Source organism: Pezoporus wallicus, unplaced genomic scaffold (genome assembly GCF_028554395.1).
Source record: "Pezoporus wallicus isolate ANWC-B61680 ecotype Strahan unplaced genomic scaffold, APGP_CSIRO_Pwel_v1 contig_3817, whole genome shotgun sequence".
Classification (NCBI taxonomy): Eukaryota; Metazoa; Chordata; class Aves; order Psittaciformes; family Psittacidae; genus Pezoporus; species Pezoporus wallicus.
Window position 1 is genome coordinate 3,558,640 of NW_026635157.1, and position 21,298 is coordinate 3,579,937.

Below are 21,298 nucleotides of genomic sequence, written 5' to 3' on the forward strand. Positions count from 1 at the left end.
TGAGCTGGCTAGAACTGGTGTTCTCCTTGTTCTTCATTAGACATTAGTCCATGTTCTCCATTACATTCAACAACCAGCAGTCTCTTTTCATCACTGCTAGAAATCACTACAACCTGTACAAACGATAACTTTTCAATGTGTCGTCCATCCTTGTGGTGTTAAGAAAAGTACTGCCTGTGATAATAACTGAGCTGAAAAAACTTTAGCCACTAACACAATGTTTGGAAAGTTTTTTTTGCATAGGTTATAAGGCCCACGGTGAACAGAAAACCCTCACTTCTGTACTAGATACTGTCTTTATAATAAAAAACTTGGTGTGACCAGTACAGAATTTTTCATTTAAATAGATCCCATGAGTGTGACACATATGATGTACGTGTGTCGGGGATGCAGACATTTATTTCATACAGATGCACAATTGTATTAGGTTCCTAAATTAGTTACAGCACTATCGGCAAAAGACACCAGCTTTGCAATGAGGTTTGTGTGCATAGTGGAACCATTTTAGAAATCAAGGGGTCTGTTTCAAAATAAAGCTAAGCAGAGAAAGTCATACAAGCTTCCTTTGCACAAGTGTGGAGTTTTCCAATCAGGACAGGCCAGTTTCCAAGCCACCATTTCACCCTGGGCTCTTTGCCATGCTGCATGCCAGCGTGTGTTTCCCGGCTTCCTCCAGAGCCAGTGCTAGGCTCTGACTTTGCACTTCAGGTGTGATCAAATCTGCTTGTCTTGGGGCTTGCAGAAAGACCAGGAGAACTCTGTACATACTCTGTCAAACATTGCAGTTGGTAGTTCTAGCATGCTATGGTTGAGCTGATCATAGCACAAAAGAACTGGGCACAAGGGGGTGCAAGATCATCTCGGCTCCTGTTTTTTCTCCTTACAACCTGCAGCATTGAGCTTGTTGTCTCTCTGACAGGGGATTAGTGGATGGGTAAGTATGCTAAAGAGGAAGGGTTTGTGGAGGGCTCAAAAACTGCTTACAGGTGCTTGGACTTAAAGCCTTATCTCTGGTAAAATACACACCACCTTTCATTTCTACATCACAGAACCTGTTTGTCACCAGTGAAAAAAACAGGGAGGCTGACCCACAGAAAGGCTGGGAGGTCGTTCACCCAGTGTCACCTACTGTGTCATTGACAGCAGCGCTAGGATGAGAAACTTACTGTTTTGAGTTCAGGGCATGCTGGCTGGGGCTGTGGTTCCCACAGAGAGACCCCTGAAGGCAGCTGCCTGGTTGTGGGAGCTCTAGCACCTCAGTGTTTTCAGTTGTGAATTTGATCATGTATCTTTGTGTGGCTGAGAAAAAATTACCACTCTCCATTAACCAGATCTGTGTGATGTGTAATGCTGACCTATAGGAGGACAACCTGGCCTTTTGGGAGAGTCATTCTTTAGCCACATCTCCTCCTCCTGTCACCCGTTTGTGTCTGTCATCACAACTTGTCTTTGCCTCTCTCTCCCCTTTTTGCTTGCTTTCTTCCCTTCAGAAGCTTCCAGTTCTCAGCTCACTGTCAGGGGGGTTTGCTCTTACCTTTCCTCTGTTCCCTCCCTCATGTAAAAAAGGTGTAACTAAGGCTGCCAGGCCAGGTGTCTTTTGCCTTTCAACTTCACACCTTCCCACACGCACACCACTAAAATTAATGTAAGGGAGTGGAAACCGGCACTTTTCATAAATAATGCTTCAGCTCTCTGCAGCCTCCAAGCACAGGTGCCTGATCTAGTTGCAGGATGGGCCAAAGTGCAGACTTGCTTATGCATGTTCACCCCTTGGCACCAGCACAACGTGTCTCCTGCCTCAATCAGGCAGGGGTCAGCCGCTGGCAGCGCAGCGAACACTGGCCTTCAGCACGCTCACGTTTGGCCTCACAGAAATGTGAAGATGAAATCTAACGTGCAAGCAGAACAGAAGAGAAAGCTTGTTTCCTCCAGAAACAAGGAAAAATAAAAATCCTTGCTGTCCCCTCAACACATCCTCTTCAACCCTGAAAGCAGCACTAAAATCTTTCAAGGTAAAACGTGACAAAACCAGCGTCCCTGCATAGACATTAATTTCATGGGCAGCATTGAAGGATTTTTCCCAGTTCGTGAAAACTTATAAAACCCTGCCACAAAATGCACCTCTCATTTAATAGGCTTAGTACTCTTCCTTTCTATGAAGCTTCTAGATTGTATATCATCTCACTAGGTCTTTTGCTGCAGGTTTTGAACCTTAAATTAAATTGGGATTCATCAATATATTTACAAAAGGAGAAAAAGAGAGACTGCAATACAGGTGTGCTGGCGACAGACCAGAAGAAGGACCTAGAGCACAGCTACATACCAAAACTACTATTTTTTTTTCTGGCTGGTGCAACTAGTCTTCACATAAAGGGAAATTTTAGCTCTGAAGAGTTTGTAAGCAATAGGAGTATTTACAGTGGATTTCTACACGCTGGAGTTAATGCATTTGGTTAGCAACATATAATTTTGGAAGGCAGGATACTCCCACCATAAGTCATCAGGCAAATTCTGTACTACTTACTAGGTAATGTAAATCATTGGGTTGTTTTTTTGTTTTGTTTTGTTTTTTCCTAAAGATGTGTTTCATTTTAAAACTAGCAGCAATTTGTAACTAAGCAAAAGTTACAAGTAAAAGTTTCTGAACCTTCTATACAGGTTGGGTTGTTGAGACATCTTTGCTGACTTGGAGGTGCATTTATTTCTGTTCATATGAACAATAGCAGTTTTCTGGACATTTCTAGTCTGAAAATACCTGAAGAGTGTTGGGATTTTTTAATGTCAAAGATTGTTTAAATAAAGAACAGTTCCCTGAATATTAATTTTTGCTTTGGCACTTTTTTCCCTTCAGGTTTTATGGCAGGCATTCAGAGGAACCCCCAGATGTCACAGTATGGAGCTCAGCAGACTGGACCTTCCATGTCACCACACCCATCACCTGGAGGCCAAGTGCATCCTGGAATCGGTAGCTTTCAGCAGAGTAATTCAAGTGGTACTTATGGGCCTCAGATGAGCCAGTATGGACCACAAGGTAAAAGGCTTGCTGGTAATACACATGGTAGTTTATATGTACATATATATAAAAGTATATATATGTATCGTATTTGTAGGTAGGTATGTGATTTCTTAAAAACAAAATAAGAAAATAAGCAAACACAACACTCTCCCTCAAACAAAACTGTCATCCAGAGGTGGAGCTGCCCCTTGTGGAAGAAGCTGCTTCTGTTATTAGCCTCTTTCTCTGTATAAAAATAGTGACTTTAAACTGGGCAAGGAAATGATGAACCTGTTGCATTGCAAAGGCCATTTGTTTAAGAGACCGAGCATGTCATCTCTGCAATGAAGCCACATTTGACCAAGCATGGAATAAGGGTCACACCACCGATCCCAAAATAGGACTTTTTTTCTTAAATGAAATCCAGTGAAGGCCAATATGAAATTATGTGGTGACTGTGAGGGTTGAAGTCTTCTAACAAGTATAATAGTACAGCGGCTACTGTGGAAATATAATATTGGGCTCTAATGCATACAGTTTGTGAACCTTAACTAACCCTACAGACTGAGAGAGAGAGTTCCTTTTATTTTGCTTGTTGGAATTGTTGGAGGATTAAGCTGAAAATAGAATACACTGTTTCTTCCCCTGGACAGCCCTAAACTTGTCTGCTGTTTTGCCTTCAATGAATGACCATTATCAAATATGCATCTGTTTAGGGGCTTAATGAAGTTGGAGTCAAGCCATAGAATATATAAGGGACGGTAGAGGTACATGAGTAAGCTTTTCTTTGCCAGCAAAAAAAATAGTAGTTAAGTGCTAACTACTGTTGCTTTCTTACTTAAAATTCTCAAAAAGGACTGGAGCCAGAAGCTGGAGATTCTGTAAGAGCTTTATGGCTTGCCTATGCTAGTAAGGATGGTGACTTTAGTCTCCAGAGTTTCTGAGAACTAGTTCTGATGTTTGTTTGCAGGGACCTTTACTGCCCTGCACGATGTTCCTTTCTGTTTCATCTCTGGATAGCGTTTGTTGTAGTGTTCTGAGCGCAGGGCTACAAGCCAAGATTTCCCAGTTTCTAATTTTGGCTCTGCCTTTTACATCATCTTTCAACATAGGCAAGTAGATTCATTTCTCTGCTTCGCCTTCCTTGACTGTAAAATGGGGCTAGTAATGCCTTATAGCCATGTGTGAAGATTAATTGCCTAACTCTAGTTGACTGGTGCTTTCCTTTTATTTGGAAGGCATTTTGTGGCCATAAAATGCTGTCCAAGTGCTTATTTTTATCTGCACAGCGAGCAGCTAGCTTAACTGGTGAAAATCCAGTGAATTTATGGCGTGCTATCCTGACTTACAGCTGTACTACTGCTGCTGAGATTCTGAACCATGGGAATAGTGGGTGTCAAGTGTAGTAAAACATTAGCCATCCACACTGATTGAATGGAAAGGGTTTTGTACTAAATCAATGCATTTAAGTAACACGCTGAATACTACTTTCGTTTTTGCTTGAGTTCAGCAGTTCTTTTCCTCCCTCTGTAGATGAAAGTGCCTATGTAATGATTTTATGGGTCACGGTCAGGAAGAAACATCTATTAAAAAGTGAACTTGAGGGGCAGGAAGAAAATGAGCATCATTGTCATTAACAGGCCGTTTCAGAAGGGTCTGGTGAATAGTGTGATGGATGAAAAGCGTGTTCTTCTGCCAGCTCTTGGAGAATACTGGTGTTCCTGTGCACTGGTCATCATAAAATTAGGGCCTTGCAGACTTTCAGCTCTACAGGTAGCAATTAGAGCAGAAGGATACTACATTTTCAACCGGCTAATGTGACCATTAATCTGGGGATGAAGATGGTGATATTTTGAAGTCATGTATTTACCTGGAATATAATAATGTTACACTATTTACCTTTTATTACCAGAATAACAAATATTTTGAAAATTACCTGGGTTGCAACCAAGTTATTAAAATATTAAATTAAATAATTGTCAAGGATTTTATTTGCTTTCCATGTTCTGTTCACATGGGCCTTCCTCCAGAATATTGTTAAGCACAGGCTGAGTTTGACAGGACTGCATGTCACTTTTATGTACGTGTTAGAGTATTCTGTGACACTGAGCTTTGAGTTTGAATGCTAGATTTCACTATGTGCTGTCGTGAAAACTGTTTCTCAAGGCTAGTGTCCTTTCTCTGCAGTGGAATTGCACACCGTAATAAAGACTACACCAGTAAGTTTGGTTTGGAGGAATTAGCCTCCAGTTCACGAGAGCAGAATGATCCATTTCATGCATATGATTGATTTATTTGGTTTTCATGTGTTTACATGACACTTAGATCTATAATAAGAGTAGAATATATTTTCCCAGGAAGCAGTTATGTACTGGGGACCTAGTCCGATCCTTTGAAACCATTCCCTACAAAAATAAAAAATGGCTTTGGCTCCACACTTCGGTGTCTGTGATACAGCATGCAGTTACAGAACATTAGTTTTAATTTTGTATTAAATCCCGGTATTTGCCTGCACCCAGATAAAAAAAGAAAAAAGAAGAAAGAATGGAAGTTGTTACTGAAAGAAATAGTCTCTTTGGTTTGTATTTGGACAGCACCTAGCTTGGGGGCTGATGAAGCTCTGGTCTGTGACCCGGGCATCAAACTGCTGCCACAGCAAAATGTCCTTTAAATGCACTCTGGAGAGCAGTCAGATGCTATAGTCAGTTTGGTCTTTTAAGACTAGGGAAGAGAAAAACTTCCTGTGGATCAGTAAAACATGCATCCCATCTCCCTAAGTTTTCCTGCTTGATTCAGCAGAAAAACTGCTCTGTTTGGGTATAAACAGAGAAACCACAAGATCGGAATTTCACAGTGAGTTAACCCACCGTTTGTTTGTGGTGAGGTAATGTGGTTTGTGCTTTGTAACTTTCAGTGCTGGACTCATTTCACAAAAGCACTTTGCTACTTAGGTCCCACTGATTTTAATCTAAGTGGTAGCATCTTAAGGATGAGATGCCGTAAATATCTCAGCCCACAAATACAACAGCTTGTGGAGTTAAGACTTAACTACCAGCTGTATCTGCCAAAGTCTCCTAGGTAAAATAGTTTTGGTGGAATTCAGAACAATGCATTTAAATGTTCTGTATGAGAAAAACTTGATGGTTAACTGCACGTGTAAAAAATTCTAAAATGACTTTAAGATGCTATTTTTAATACTGTGAATTTGACCCATTCCTGTAGAGAGCAAAATTAACAGGTAGTTCTCAAATTTCCCTCTTTTCAGCTTGCCTAGAAATGGCAAGATATCAGAGCACTTTGTTCAGCAGACCTGGACAAAGTGGGCCGGAGTTTCACCAGGAAGTATGAACATCTGTCTTTGGCAGGTTGTTATTAGGCTTTTTTATGTTTTATCTTCAATTACCCCTTTTTTTTTCTTTCTTCACAGTTCCAGTTACTGCTTTGTTTTTTTCTCGTGCATTTGAGATGTCATCTCTCTGGGTACAGTTCTGCTCTGCCAAGGGGGAGTTGGAATCAAAAATCCCTCGGATATGGAGGGGAGGAGTTGTTCAGTGATATTGTACAGCCGCTGTTGCCAGGCTTGTACCCACTTGAAAAGTGTGGGCTTTTGGACTTGGCTGCCTGACACGTCCAGCTGATGTGGGCTGGCCTAGCATCTGCTGCATTCATTGTGTTTAATGCTGCATCCATCTGCTTTCTGTCAAAGCCACTGCCAACAAATTACTAATCTATTAGAGAAACATGGAAATAAGATTGCACTCCTTATTCCTGGCAATTCCTCTTGTATTTTGCTTGGCTTTTATTTTGCCCTTTTTCTTTTTTCTTTTTTTTTTTTTTTGTGGTCTGGGAAAGGTAGAAGAATAGCTAGTACTTGAAGTATTGAGGAAATGCTTAGGGAAAAAAGAAACATGGAAAAAAAATTGAAACTTGTTTTCCTTACTGAAAAGATACCACTTCCCTGTGCTCTTGGATATGTATCCCTGGAGATGAACGATGAGGAGCTATTTTAACTGAGCCACATATTTTTATGGAGAAGGTTCCACTGTTTTTTCAGTGTTGTGCTGACACTGGAAAACCCAAAGCGTGAAAGAAGAGATTCTTTGTCCCAATTCAGAGTAGCATCAAAACAGCAATAGTATTTAGCATTGGTGTTTGCTCCTCCAAGCATGCTGCTGAATCGTACTTTATAGACCCTAAATGACAAAACAAATAGGCTTTATGTAAATCGGACTGACAGTAGCTCCCAGTGGTTATGGATATCAAGTCTCCTAGTCTAGGGAAGGAATTTACTTCTTTGGGAATCAGTATTGCTAATAGCATGTACATAAAATGCATTAACTGTCTGTGTGTAATCTTTGAGTGCACATATACACTATCTTGCGCATTTTTCTTGCACAAAGCAACTGGAAAACTAGAGGAACATCCGAGTTGTGTGTTACACCTTTAACACTAAGCAGAGCAGTATGAAACTAGTCAACACTTCAGTTTGTGGTCACATACGCTGAATCAGAAGTGTTGTCTCAGCAACCAAAACTCTGGCTAGGGGCGATGGCTCACTGAACGGAAAATAGTCAGCTGCCAGAGGCCAAGCCTAGAGGAGAAGTGACAGGGCAGTCTAGAGTCAGCATAAAGCTGAATCTGGAGCCTTTCATCTCTGTTGAACCACATATTGGGGATATTTCTGTGGAGGTCCTCAGGCAGGCTCTTGGTTTCTGACACAGAATAGAATTGTTGCTTCATTTCCTTGCAAAACATAGGTCTTACGTGTTCTTGCTGAGGAGAACTTGCAGCAGAGTGAGTTGGTTACTGTGTAGGGAGGAGAGTTAGCCAAAGCACAGCGGCAGGACGGTATGAATTAATTATATGTGCATTCAAATGGTGGATGAATATATTTATTCTAAATACAAACAAGAGTTGCATGCCACCAGCTCCACTGCCTAGTAGCTGAGGGCTGAGGAGAGATGTGGCTGATCTCCATGTTCAGAGAAAGAGTCCAAGGGCTGCTGCCTTTGAACAACCGTGGGAATATCTGAGAGTAGTCAGGAAACTCTGCTCTGTGGCATCCCACAGGGAGGGAACGGGTTGTGTTTCCACTAATCTGCATGAGATGGAAATAAAGACAAGTCAAAACTGATGACTGAAGTAGTATAATGTGATCCATTTCCTAAAATACTTTCTATCATATCTTTACTGGGTTTTTTTCCTTCCTCTTTCTCATGCTGCTTGGGTTTGTTTCTATCACTGAATAGTGTACACTCACTTCTTGACCTTTCAACGTGATAGGGAAATAGGCACTCATGAGTTAAGCTGCTGCAAGTGGAGCAGTTTGCTCCAGTGACAACGTAGATTGGGGTCAGCTGCATTTTCATGCCATCCCTCATAAGGCAGCTGTTCATATTAGCATCTTTGTAATATTGCTGATTACTCTGGGAATACTAGTTTTCCCAGAGGAGGTGTGCTGTAAGCTACCACCCCTTCTGCTGGCATAGTCAAACCTGGAATTTACCAGGAAGGTAGGGTAGGACAGGAAGGAGTAGAGATGTTTCTTGGGGCCTGGCACCCATCCTCACTGTTCCATGCCAAAGCGCCTCTGACACAAATGGACAGAGCAGTTAGGAGCAAGAAGCCAGTGAGAATAGCCTGTTGCTGAAATTGCAGGAAGATGAAGAATGAGAACATGAAATTACAAAAAGATGCTCCCTTGAGCTTATATGTAATGGGTTTCTTACATGCCATGTATCTCTTTACTGCATAAGGCGGTTTTGTACTCTGCGCTATGTTGTTAACCCTCTGGAGGCTGTGCTTTTCTGTCTTTCCTCTCATCCCATCATACATAACAGGCAGAAAATGTTTAAGAGTACATGAAAATCAGGTTCATAGGGTCATTCAGGTTGTCTGCGTGCTCAGGAATTGTTCTTCGCTGACCTTGTATTCAAATCAGGGTCAGATAGAAGATCAGAGCAGGATACTCATGGCATTATCCAGCTGGGTCTCGAAAATCTCTAAGGAGGGAATCTGCACAAGCTCTTTGGGCAGCTTGTTCCACTGTCTGTCCTCATGGTGAAAAAGTTGTTCTGACATTTGAGGACAGTGGGGTTCACTTTAGTTCACATGTGTAAGTTCTGCAGCTGCTTGCTTCCTCAATAGATACATTTGCTCAGAAGTATGATGTTTTTCTCTGTGTTTTTTATCATTTTGTTCAGGAAACTACTCCAGACCACCAACGTACAGCGGCGTGCCCAACACAAGTTACAGTGGCCCAGGACCTGGCATGGGTATAAATGCCAACAGTCAGATGCATGGACAGGGGCCAAGCCAGCCTTGTGGTACCATGCCTCTGGGACGGATGCCATCAGCTGGGATGCAAAGCAGACCATTTCCTGGAAACATGAGCAGTATGACCCCCAATTCTCCTGGCATGTCTCAGCAGGGGGGCCCGGGGATGGGCCCACCCATGCCAACTGTGAACCGTAAGGCACAGGAGGCGGCTGCTGCAGTGATGCAGGCTGCTGCAAACTCCGCTCAGAGCAGGTATGCGTCCAGGTGAAAGGAGTTTAAATGAGTAGGAATGTTTTTTCTTGACGTTTCTGAAGTAACGACACTATAGAGGTGTCAGCATATGCATTTATACATGTTGTATCAGTGTCCTTATCTCTGGGAGGAGATAAGGTGGGGGAAGAATACTTTTTCCTTCAGTGTAAGGGGAAAACGTGCTATCGTGTTTGAATTATCCTTTCAAAAAGCAGCTGTGACAGTGGAGATGGTAACCACTTCCAGTTTGGTTCTTGGCATTGTAGGCTTTAGGAAAAGGCACAGATTTGCAGTGAATTAGGAATTGAAAACAACCCGTCTGCAACTTAAAATTGATTAGCTGGATATGTATTTTTTGTCTCCAGTAGGGAGAGGGCAAACGTATCCTTGGCTACTTGCCAAGTGCTTGACAGAGAGTAGGGAAGCTGATGAAGCTGCCCATCAGATCTTGCATTTACTGCTCATGTTGTGAGCAGCAGTGCTAATGGCAGTTCTCTTCTATGGGATGGCATGCAGAGGGGAAGGGGAGGGCAGGCTGAGAGGAGCAGCTGGAGGGGGAAGGAAGAAGGAGGCCTAAAAGCAATCTCTAGTTAACCTGGAGTTGATAACTGCCACTTATGCATCCATACGAGAGAACTTATACACAGGATTGTAGAGCTTGGAACCATCATCTTGTCTCCCCTTTGGGCACCATAACCGCATGTTGCCATTTGTGTATGGGGTTTTGGCAAAGACTCTTTTCTGTCCATGATTACTCTTAAGATGCCTGAATACTTGTGATGAAATCATATTTTCTGGGAATTTTTTCAGATGAAGTAATTTCCACATTTCTCTGGACTTAAATAACTCCTGATGTGTTTTATTATCTTTATCTGTTACAAGAAGTTCCATTACATTTGAAAATTACACGAAGCTGCTTGCACTGTTCTGATGAGCATGTCTGTGTGTATATATTAAGCATCTTGCATTTATTGATGCATATGCATACACAGATGCACATGTATGCACACAGGTATTTATCATTCAAGACCAGTGTTTGCAGACGCTAGAGTTGCTCTAATTCCAAGATACAATGTAAAACTAGAAATAGGAAGGTAATGTGTCCCTGTTGCTTTTTTGTTCTGTGAGGTTGGAAGGCAGGTGGCTTCTCGTGATAAGCAGTAGCAAACTTCTAAAACAGTAACAGTAAATCTAGTGTACTGCGTGTTCTTGTTCAGTAAAATAGAACCATGATACTTGTGAACCAGCATTCTCTTGCTTGTGTTGGTTGTTCAAACAGACCTGTCTAGTAGGATTTACAGAAGTCTGCTACTGTCTGTCTGGTTTAGGCTATTAACTGATGGGACAGGCACAAAGGAATCAATGGGCCATCACTGCAGCTGCAAGAATACTTTCTTTATATTCATAATAAAAGGAAAAGCTTATGTTTGTTGGTCTTGACAGCAAGAAAAGACTTTGTGTTAAGTGGAATGTATGTAGTTTTGATTCAGCTTACACCTTGGACATAGTGTGTGGCATTTGATCAAAAACTAGGTTAGATGATTACCACTTCCATCTCACACCCTCCTCCCAAGTCAGTTTTGTAACAATGCTTTTGGTTTCTAGCTTTGCCTAGGCAAAACTGCAGCATTACAGAGCCTTTCCATCACATACTGTCCATTCCAGTGCCCCAGCACCTGCGGAACGGCTGAGCAGTCATCAAATCTCTATTGCAAATACTGGCAAAAGGGATATTTATAAACTGCAAATTGAGAGAAACCTGTCACACCCCTCTGATGCCAGGGGGCTGCAAGCACACTGTTTTCCTCTTTGATCTCAAGTCAACTGTAGGGGTGAAAGCATAATGGCTTTTGCCTATTCCTGCAAATCCTCCATACCTGAATAGTGAAGGAATGTACTTGACAGTGATTCGTATTTGTGATACAGAGCAAATCCAAAGAGGCTGCTCTTTTGTTCTGCTTTAGGCCACCATACATTAGGTGCCTGCTTATCCCAGACAGTCTGGGGCTGGCAGATGCCCCGTGTTTTCTTCACAGCACCCCAGCTATGGCAGCACTCAGGCTCCCTTGATGCACCAGCCTGACCAGTATGGGTAGGTAGCAATGTAAACTAGACCTTGTTGGGATTTTTTTGTTAATGAACATGCCATCTGGCTGCTGAAGGAATATAAAAATCATGTGAAATATGCACAAGTACTTTCATCGTAGAGGAGATTGAAAGTTCTTGTTTCCTTTTTACTAACGCCACTGTTACAATAGGATGAAAATCTGCACGTCACACTGTCATACCTGCATGGCTTTTGGATTGGCTCCATTTCCTGCCTGAGTGGGAAATGAAGAAATTTGTCACTGAGAAGGAATCATCCCTCCTCCCTCTTTTACAGGAATTGTCTTTCTCCCCTCATTGTTGGTGTTCTTGTCTCACAGTGGTGCTGTACAACCCCATTGTCTGACCTGGTGCTGGTGTTGTCGTTGCTGCCTGGGCAGTGAGCTGCAATCCCCGAAATATGCTCCCATTCTGAGAGGTGGTGTACTGCAGGAATGATGGCAGGGTTCCTTGATGGCATCTTCATGAAAGTTCTGTTACACTGTAGTTGAGCATGTACGTGTTTGAAAAATTTCAGTTAGTTGTTAGTATAATTTTTAGGAGCACCAAGTATCCAGTGCAAAACATTCAGCTGAAATGCAGCTACTCTTTTCTCACCACTCCTTCACACTGTGATTTCTGTAACTGTATCATAAAACACTGGGAGTGGCTCCCAGCCTGTTTCTCCGTGACAACCAAGTCCAGCTTCACCTGAGATTCAGGTTTCATGGATTTCCCAGCCGTCATGTTATTTCAGTTGTTACCTGCATAGGAAAACTATAATACCCAAATTACTGCTACCTTCATGCGTATTAACTAGTTTTAATTACCAGTTTTCTCTAGGTGCTTTTGTTTGGATTTTTTCTTTATCATTTATATATGTGCATATGAAAAGTACAAACAAAAAAAAATAGAATGCAAGTCTATTGGTTGTCCTGTTCAAAAGAGCAGAAATTATTGAAATGGGAGAACACTTGCACCATACTATTTCATCTGACTGGAAAGACATCCACTCTTTCAATGCCAAATTGCATGAATGTTGTCGAGCCTTCTTCCTTGAATGTCTTGAGTTTCTAAGATTCTGCTGTGGGATTCAAAATCTGTTGGATATTTATTACTATAAAACACACTTCTCTGAAGACCTAGAAAGAAAATGAAATGGTTGTGTCAGAGTCATGATTACCCAGCAGTATTACTGTACAAGTTGGTTGTGATCCCCTTCAAAGTCAATTTGTTGAATCAGTAACCAAGTGTCAATAAGGGACAGAAATTTATCTTCAGCTGTTAATCCACAGGATCTATCCTTTACCAGCTCTGGAGTCTCATTTAGACACTGAAAGCTGGTTTGCCTCTGCCTTGCAAAGCCACACTAAGCAGCTGTGTAAAATGAATTTAAATAGCATACATTAGAATAAAATCACTTCCACTGGGGTGGAAGATCAATGTTCGTTAACCAGAGCTGGATGATGAGGATCTGAGTGTCAGCCAGTTATACCTAGGTATCATCATCAGTGCAGACCACCATCCTTTTAATTAGAGAAGATAAAATCATATAAATAAAAGTGTGGCTGTGGAAGATACTAGGTTTACACCATTAGAATTAGCCTTTGAGCTCACCTTGAGGCCTGCTCTATGTTAAGCTTAGATTCTACAGCTACATATCTTCACTGTAACATAAAATCTTAAGATGTTCTAGTCTCCCTTTTGCACAGAGGCCAGTGTTTCCCAGATGATATGTAGCATGTCATGCTAAAGAAAAGAAAGGTGTTTTTAAGACCTCTTCATTAAACCGGCACTATCTGTGGTTTCAGGCTACCCAAGATGCTTAAGCAGGTTCTGGGTAACAGTTTACATCAGGCAATGCTAAATAACTCTAATACCTTGTATAGTAATTCTGCTTATTTTCAGGAAGGCAGTGTGAAGGAACTGCAAAACTGTGTTTTCCTTTTTATATCTGTCTTGGTCTCAGCACACCCATTGACTGATAAGGACTATATGTTGAAGACCTAAGATAGCCACTGCTAGGTTCTGCTCCCGAAGGTTAGAACCCAGTGGAGGCCTCTGAGAACCAGGTGGCTCCAAAAAAGAACATGTCTTTTGCCACACTGTAGTTCTTACAATACAAGTGATAACTTGAAATTTTTCAGGACTGTGTTTCACTGTCTGTGAGCTTTTGTTTCCTACAGGAAGTGTCCAGTATACACTTTTAAAAATTGATTATTAGGTTGACACCTGAAGTCAGCAGATGTTTTTAGAGCTAGATGCTCATCATCATCGTTTTCAGCATCTGCTGTGCTCACAGTGAGTGTCATTCTGAGCGTGTTATCTTAGCAGTTGACGGTGATGACTGTAGTATATGGAAAGGTAAAAACATAGTTGTGAAATAGCTGGCTTATGTACTGTTAGCAGCGTGGCCTTGGGAAGATGTAGTTTAGTACTATGTGGCTGTAAAGTACACATCCAGCTGGATGCTAAAATGAGCCTCTTGCTGGTGTTACTACAGTTATCGATACCTGAACTAATTACTGTAAAATGACTTTCAGTGTGCCTACACATGAGGAGCAGTCCTAGCTTTGAAGGCAGCATCTTTGACCTCAGTGTACTGTAACTTAATATGATTCTCAGAATTGCATGTTGCAGTTTTGTAAATTAAAGCAATTTTTTTTAATAGATTGAATGAATTTAGAATTCAGTGTCATTGATTTTAGAGTAGGCAATTTAGACATAGTAGTTTATTAAACTGAGGAATTGGGATCCAGCTTAGCTATTTGCAGCCTCTGGCCATTTTAAATCCTGGTCATTGGGTTTCTAAATTGAAGTGGATATTTACATTATTGTCCACTGATCCCCATGCCACCTGGGAACTGGTGTTCAATTGCTATAGTAATGTGGGTGTTGCATTGCTTTGACATACTTCTAGGCATACTCTAGAATGTGGTTCTGGTTCTGAACTGCTTAGAGGCTGGTTAGATGCCAGAGCTTCATTGTGGTGAGGTCAGAAGAATTCAGGTAGGTTTTCATTCGGCCCTAAAACTGATCTCTACAAGCTGACTGATATAAGAGAATTTCTGTTGTACAGAAAACCAGTTACAATTTGTGTAAATACGTTTTAAATGTGCATTCTAGGTATGTTCTTTTTAGTCTGTGTGTATACATGCACATGCACACTTCTGCACATACAGGCCGATGAACCTTCCATCAGCATTTCTCCCTTGCTAGGTATGTATAATTCATACTCCATGTTGCTGGTGCCAGCAAAGCACTTTTTCTGTATTATTTTCTCCAACAGCAGGGTAATGTAGCACTGCTGATGGACTAGAAGGTACTGGTGAGGAAATATAGTAATGGACATGGTGCATTAAAATGTCAAAAGGAAAAAGAGCAAGGCGGAAATGGGGAATAAATTTTTTAAAAAGAATAATAGTATAAATAAAACCCAGAACTCTTTTAGGTGTTTTACATCCTAGAGCCTGTCAATTTCTATGCAATATTTTCTAGTCTGGCCCTTGTGATCTTGAAACTTTGGTTTAAAATTCTAATTGTGATTTTAAAAGCTGTGGTTATGTAGCAGAAGACTTGAAGTGCTACAGTAAAACTACAGTCTTTAATCCCTGGAGAGAGTATGTATTTTCCATTGTTTTTCCTTTTCCCCTTAAGCGTGGAGGTGTTCTCTGCTGGGAAGTGCAGTGGAGTGCAGGAAGGTTAAGTACTCATTCAAGTTTCTTTGCTTATTCAAACCAGGCTGCTTCCAGATGAAAGGCTGCCAGCTGTGAAATCCCCGACGTAAACTAGGCTAAGATAGGGCTGGTAGCCATAATTGGAGCCAGTGCAGGGGTACGTTATCTGTTGCCTTTGAAATAGGCTCCTAGCAGAACTGCTGTTCTTGACGGGTCTTTTATTCAATATTCAGTCACAGGGAAGGAGTTACTCCTGTTTGAATTCAGGCCTTTTACAATTCTTCAGTCTCAAGGTGTCTCATCATTTCATCTCCACCCTGTTCCTCCCAACATGCCCAGACTTTGGATTTCCTTTAGGAATCCTGAGAGATCACCCTGCTTTGCTTTCTGTTTGCACTGTTTGAATATCCAGGCAGTACATTTAGTTCATGGAACTACTTTTGGCTTCCGAAATACAGAAAAAAAGGCATGTATGGTTTCAGCTGGAGCAAGTGGTATTGCTTCTTGGCCTAAATGGCTGTACAGTGTTTCTGTGAACTCTGAATAGCTGCTGTGCTTGCTCCACCTGAGGCTGGCAGCATTTCAGTAACAGGTGGAATATTTTCTCTCTGAGCCAAGTTTCTCTGTGATTCGAGGGGTTAAAATTCCAAGTATTAATGCTTTCTGTAACTGTAATTTCTAAGGGAGCTATTAACCACTACTGACATTCTTTTCTTCAGAAGGACCCATGCTTCTTCCTGCTTCATGAGAAATAGTTATGTCAAACTGGTTTTTTTTTTTGTTCTTTTTTGAAATGGCACTTCCTTTTCCTTATGTTTTGCTTTTTAAAGGAGAACCATATATGGCTTTTCTACAGTGTATTAGGAAGGGTGAAGTACAACTTAGATTATATGTATTTATTATAGTAAAGGGAGAGCTGGCAGTCACACTTTGTGATTTTTTTTTTTTTCAATGGGGATGCGTTTTGTAGATCAGCTCAAAATTGCTGATAAAATCATGTAAGGATTGGAAGAAAGTTTACATGCTGAGCTAACTGAAGCCATTTCTTGTAGGAGGCTAAGAAAAATATATTTTTATCTGGAATTTTGTTTTACTAAAAGGTAAATCCATCATTCTGGAGCCCTGGATGTCACCATGCTGCAGAGCTCGTGCAGGCAACCAGCGATTTGGGGAGGCATTTTTTTCTTTCTTTGTTGCTCATCAATCAAGTCGACTGCTGTATGTTGTTCATGCTTTTAGAGATTCACCACAGACCTCAAGAGTCCTACTCCTTTCCTTCTTCAGAGACTAACCATTCTTAAGTTGTGAAAGCAGGAGCATGTTGGGAAGGAAGGGTGATTTTCAGAGTCATGAATGAGAATTTTCGTTCATCTTAGAGACACTTCTAATTCAATTATTATTGTGTCAGGATTATTTTTGGCTTGATTTGGTTATTTAGGAGAGCTGTTGCCCTCTACAGAAGTGCTCATGATTTTGATGCCAAACTGCAGTGTAGGACTGTGTAGTGTATTAACATTCTTCCTCAGAGTCAGATGTTATGTAGAATTTTGTACCTCAAAAGCTGATCTTTAGGGCATTAAGAATGCAGTACTTCATTAATTGTTACTATATAATACTAAAGAAAAAGGGAGGACTTTAGATTGAGTATTCTTTCTTGGGTGGCAAGAAAATGGATTTTCACACTGCCTGTCTTTTTGCCTATTAGCTGGAAGATCTACTAGTTTAAATCACAGCACTAGTCACAAAAAAGGAAAAAAAAAAAAAACACCACCACAAAAAGAGTAGCAAAACAATCCCAAACCCCAGGAAAATAGCCATCTCTTTAATGGGACTCATGAAGAAAGCTAATTCCATGACTGCTCTATGTGATTAAAATCTCAAAAGGAAGAAGAACAAGGCAGAAATGGGAAATACATTTTTTTAAAAGGAATAATAAATAAATAAAACCCAGAACTCTTTTAGGTGTTTTACATCCTAGAGCCTGTCAATTTCTACACAGTATTTTCCAGTCTGGCCCTTTTGATCTTGACACTTGGGTTTAAAATTCTGATTTTTACTAGACATATAAGTAACCTCACAAGAATCATATTGAATAGTAACATAACAGCAATATGATTTTTTCAGCGGTGGCCTGCAGTCCCACTAACACATTGTATACCTGTTGCAGTTGTCACAGTAGGTTTCAGGCATCCTCTGAGCCAAAGATGAAGAAAAGAGCCAGCTGAAACCATGCTGACCTATGCACTGCATTGCTCTTATGAAACTGTCTGGAGTGCCAAAGTGCCAAGGCTGATGGTAATAATGGTAGTAATAATATTGATAAACATATTAACAGCTTCGGGCTGTTGGGCAAAGATAGGTAAGAGAAAATGTATCTGTTGGGAAATCCCTCTGGAGAACTTCCTGGCCGTGCTGCTGCACAGGCACAGTTGCATTCATTGTGCTGTCAGCCTGATGACATTTTACTATGAAAAGATACACTGAAGAGCTGGCATGAAACAAACTGGATTTTGTTAGATTTTCAGTTGGTTGCCAGCACAGTGAGCTCCATGGAACTGCAGCGGTGCTCAGAAATGGTGTGGGGACATGACTGAACATGGTAAGACCTTGGTGAAAGGCAGCAGGAGATCCACATCCGCAGGTGGAAGAGGACAGAGCTTAGGGGTTGAGCCTCTTCCAAGGCAGTGCCCTACCTTAGGACATTGCATCAGTGAAACACGCAGTGTGTCCTTAGCTTCCTGTAGCTTTTTAGCACCACGCTTTGGTGACCTCCCAGCTGTTCATATGTGGGAACAGACTCTTACCCACTTACAAGTGATCATTCTGGGAGAGAGTTCATAGGGCCTTCTGACTTTTTAATACAGCTATTTATAAACATGCACAAAAATAGAAGGTGCATAGTGAGCGAGTCATATGAGTCATTCCCATTTTGATATCAAGTCACACCAGGCTAAAATCACCCTTCTTGGCATTCCAGTTCAGATTGACAGCATCATGCCATACAGGGCAAATTTCTTTTTTCGCTACAAATCCAGTTCATGCATTCTCCTGCTTGCCAGCCAGATTACTGCAGCACTCTTTCACCCATCACGCACTCCATTTCGGCTAAGAAATGTAACTCCTCAGTGCTCAGATATTGTCTGATAGGGACAGTGTGCAAGCAGCTGCTGTTAGAGCTGCTGTTTAAATCCACATTGTCAGGAAGCTAAGCAGGGGTCACTAAGAGTAGAGCTTCGATGGTATTACAAGCCATTTGACTTGGCCTACTTTTCAGTAGTCTAGTGTTTTCTATCACACGACATTATTTTGTATTTATCCAGTAGAGGTTGCACTGAGTACAAAGGGCTTAGTTCTTACACAAATAAATTCAGGTACAGAGGTCTGGTTGCACTTGTAGAAATGCTGTGCAATAAAGGCGTTTCATGGAATCCTTGTGGGTTTGAAGACTGGTGACAAAATGCTGTGGTCACCATGAAATTCAGACAAAAAAAAACCTTCCATTAACACAGTAGGAGCTTTATAAAAACAAAATAAAATCACTGCAACCTAAAAAAACAACCAACCAACCTATGGTATTTCACTAAATATCCTTCTTGTTTTTCGGTCACACACCCTTGTATCATTAGGATCAAATGAAGTTAAGGATTTATTTTTCTGCAGGCTTGTGCAGTGTTCACTGTATTCAACTACTTTGTTGAATTCTTCATTATTATTCTTGGATCTCTTCCTCAGTTTTTGTTACCTGTAAAATGGGATAGGGGGATTTATTCTGATCTCAGCATGCATTCCACAGTACAAAATGCTGTGTAGTTGTTTTGTTATTAGCATCAATACTCATGAATACTCATGTGCCTCTTATGTTGCTCTTCCAGTGTGTGATGTAGTGTGATGCTCCTGCATTTTATTGGGCTTTAAATGACAACCAAGTAGGTAGCCCACCAGGGAGATGTTTTCACTGGAAGTAGTGTGGTTGACAACAGCATGTAAACAGTAAGTTTTTGTGGCTGCTTTTCTGAGGGGCTAAGCATTGAATCAGCCTGATGGGAACAACTAATTTTTAAGTTTCTTTTCCCTCCTTGGTTGTTTATTAGTGAAATCTGAGTAATGGTGATGATGCTAAAGGCGCAAGTATTTGCATAATCAGAAGAAAAATAAAATATTTAGAAAGGCTATTTCTGTTATTCTTCCAAAAAGTGTCTTGCACAGAAATTTTTAGATCAGCCAAACAAAAAAAGCAGGCAGTGTGATCGGTCTGATTGCAGTGGATTACAGGGTGATGTGCACTGTCACATAATTGTGATGCTAGGAAGTTACTCCCCATTTTTAGCATTGCCATTTAGGCCTGAACATTGGGAAGAGCAGTTCGGTGTTGCGTCTGTGTGCCTGATGTGAGCAGACACGAACACGCACCCCAGTACAAGTCTGGATGCTTTTTCATTTATGCTTCCTAGTGTTTTGTCAGTGTCGGTGCATTTCAGAGGTTTGACCTCCCCTTTTCATGCACACACACACAAGTAAAACATTTTATTTTTCCTTCTAGGCTAAAAAATGGAAAAACTCTCATGGCAGACCTGGCACCTGTCACACCACCAGCTTTTGTGCTTGCTTTTTAAAACTGTTATCATGAGTGGCGAGCTTCCCCACTGAACAGAGGAAATGTAAATCCAGGCTAGTACACTTATAGTAGCAGGTGACAAGAGGGGGATGCTTTTCTTTCAGATATAGTGATGTTAAACTTGTTTTATTTACATGGGAACTGCCTTTAATGCCATTTTATATCTGCTCAAGCCAATATTCAGATTTCATGTGTCTTGGCCATTGCTACCAGCTAACAGCACTGACATACCAGTGAACTTCCAGTTAGAGCAAAGTAAGCAATGTTGGGGTTTATTTTCCCTTTCTCCCTTCTCCCTCCTCCAGTTCTCCCATATCCCCTGACAACAGAAACGGTTCCACTTCTCCAAGGAAGCCCATAATGTAGTGAGAAGAAAAATCTGTAACAAAAGAGCACATGTATCTGCCTGCACATGTTTATGTGTAAATTCTCCAGGGAGAAAGCATTCATGGGTCTCACTCCTGAATTACTCTCATTATAATAACCCATTTGGTGTCAAAGTATGACAGATTATAAGCGCTTAAGGCTAGTCCCAGCTCAAGACAGATTTAAATAAAGTACTTCTGGTTATTGTGCAGGTCAGTGTGTTTAAATAACAACCCCCCAAATCATACTTTGACATTTAAAAGAGAGAGGAAATATTGTCATGCTGCAGACCTGGCACAGATAAGCACAGGGCAATTTGGTCAGTACACTGTGATTTGTGAGTGCAGCCTAACGCAGTCATTTTCACAGTTTGTAATCAAGTAGCCACCTTAGCAGTGTGTCAGCATTAAAAAAAAAAAATGTTCCTTTTAAAATGTTTACACAAATTACTCCCCTGAGGTGCTGCAGTGCACTCGCTGCAAAACTGATGTAGGTTAAAGATCTGGAGCAGAAATGGCAAACTTCCATGAGCTTGGAAGCTCATGGCTTTTCTTCTCCAGCCAATTGCTCAGGTGGCCAGGCCACAGTAACAGGATAGTTCTTCAGCTCCAGTGCCAAGGGTAACTGGGAGAAATCCCTGCATTACATGAGTGCTGTGGCAAGTGTCAGGAAGCATAATGCAGATGTGCCTAAATAATAATTGATGCAAGCTTGCGGTCACCAAGATGAGTGAGGTGTGACTTGGTGGCAGCTCTTGTCTCCCTGGGCTGAATGACCCATCCTGGCTCCCATCACTGCAGCACTGCTCTTTCAGCATCACCCTGCTGTGCCATGCTGCTGGACTGGGGCTCACCCAGCTCCTGGCCAGGGTGGCCTCCTTGGAGCCTGTTGCTGCCTCACAGCACCCTGCTTTTGAGGCTTCCCTGTGATCCTCTCCCTTCCTTCAGCAGACCTGGCTGAAAAGCTCTATGTTCCCACTGGAAGGACCTTCCATGTGTTCACCCTGAAGGTAGCATCTCTCTTTATGTT

General features: G+C 41.4%; 1 protein-coding gene across 10 annotated transcripts in view; it reads left to right on the forward strand.

The window, feature by feature from the left end:
* ARID1B (AT-rich interaction domain 1B) overlaps window positions 1–21,298 on the forward strand; it is a 329,688-nt gene that overhangs the window by 260,212 nt on the left and 48,178 nt on the right. For all 10 annotated transcript variants that reach the window (XM_057406383.1, XM_057406430.1, XM_057406388.1 and 7 more), the window contains 2 exons: window positions 2,852–3,031; window positions 9,199–9,526. In XM_057406383.1, the coding sequence (XP_057262366.1) occupies window positions 2,852–3,031; window positions 9,199–9,526 (508 nt within the window). The remainder of the gene's footprint in view (window positions 1–2,851; window positions 3,032–9,198; window positions 9,527–21,298) is intronic.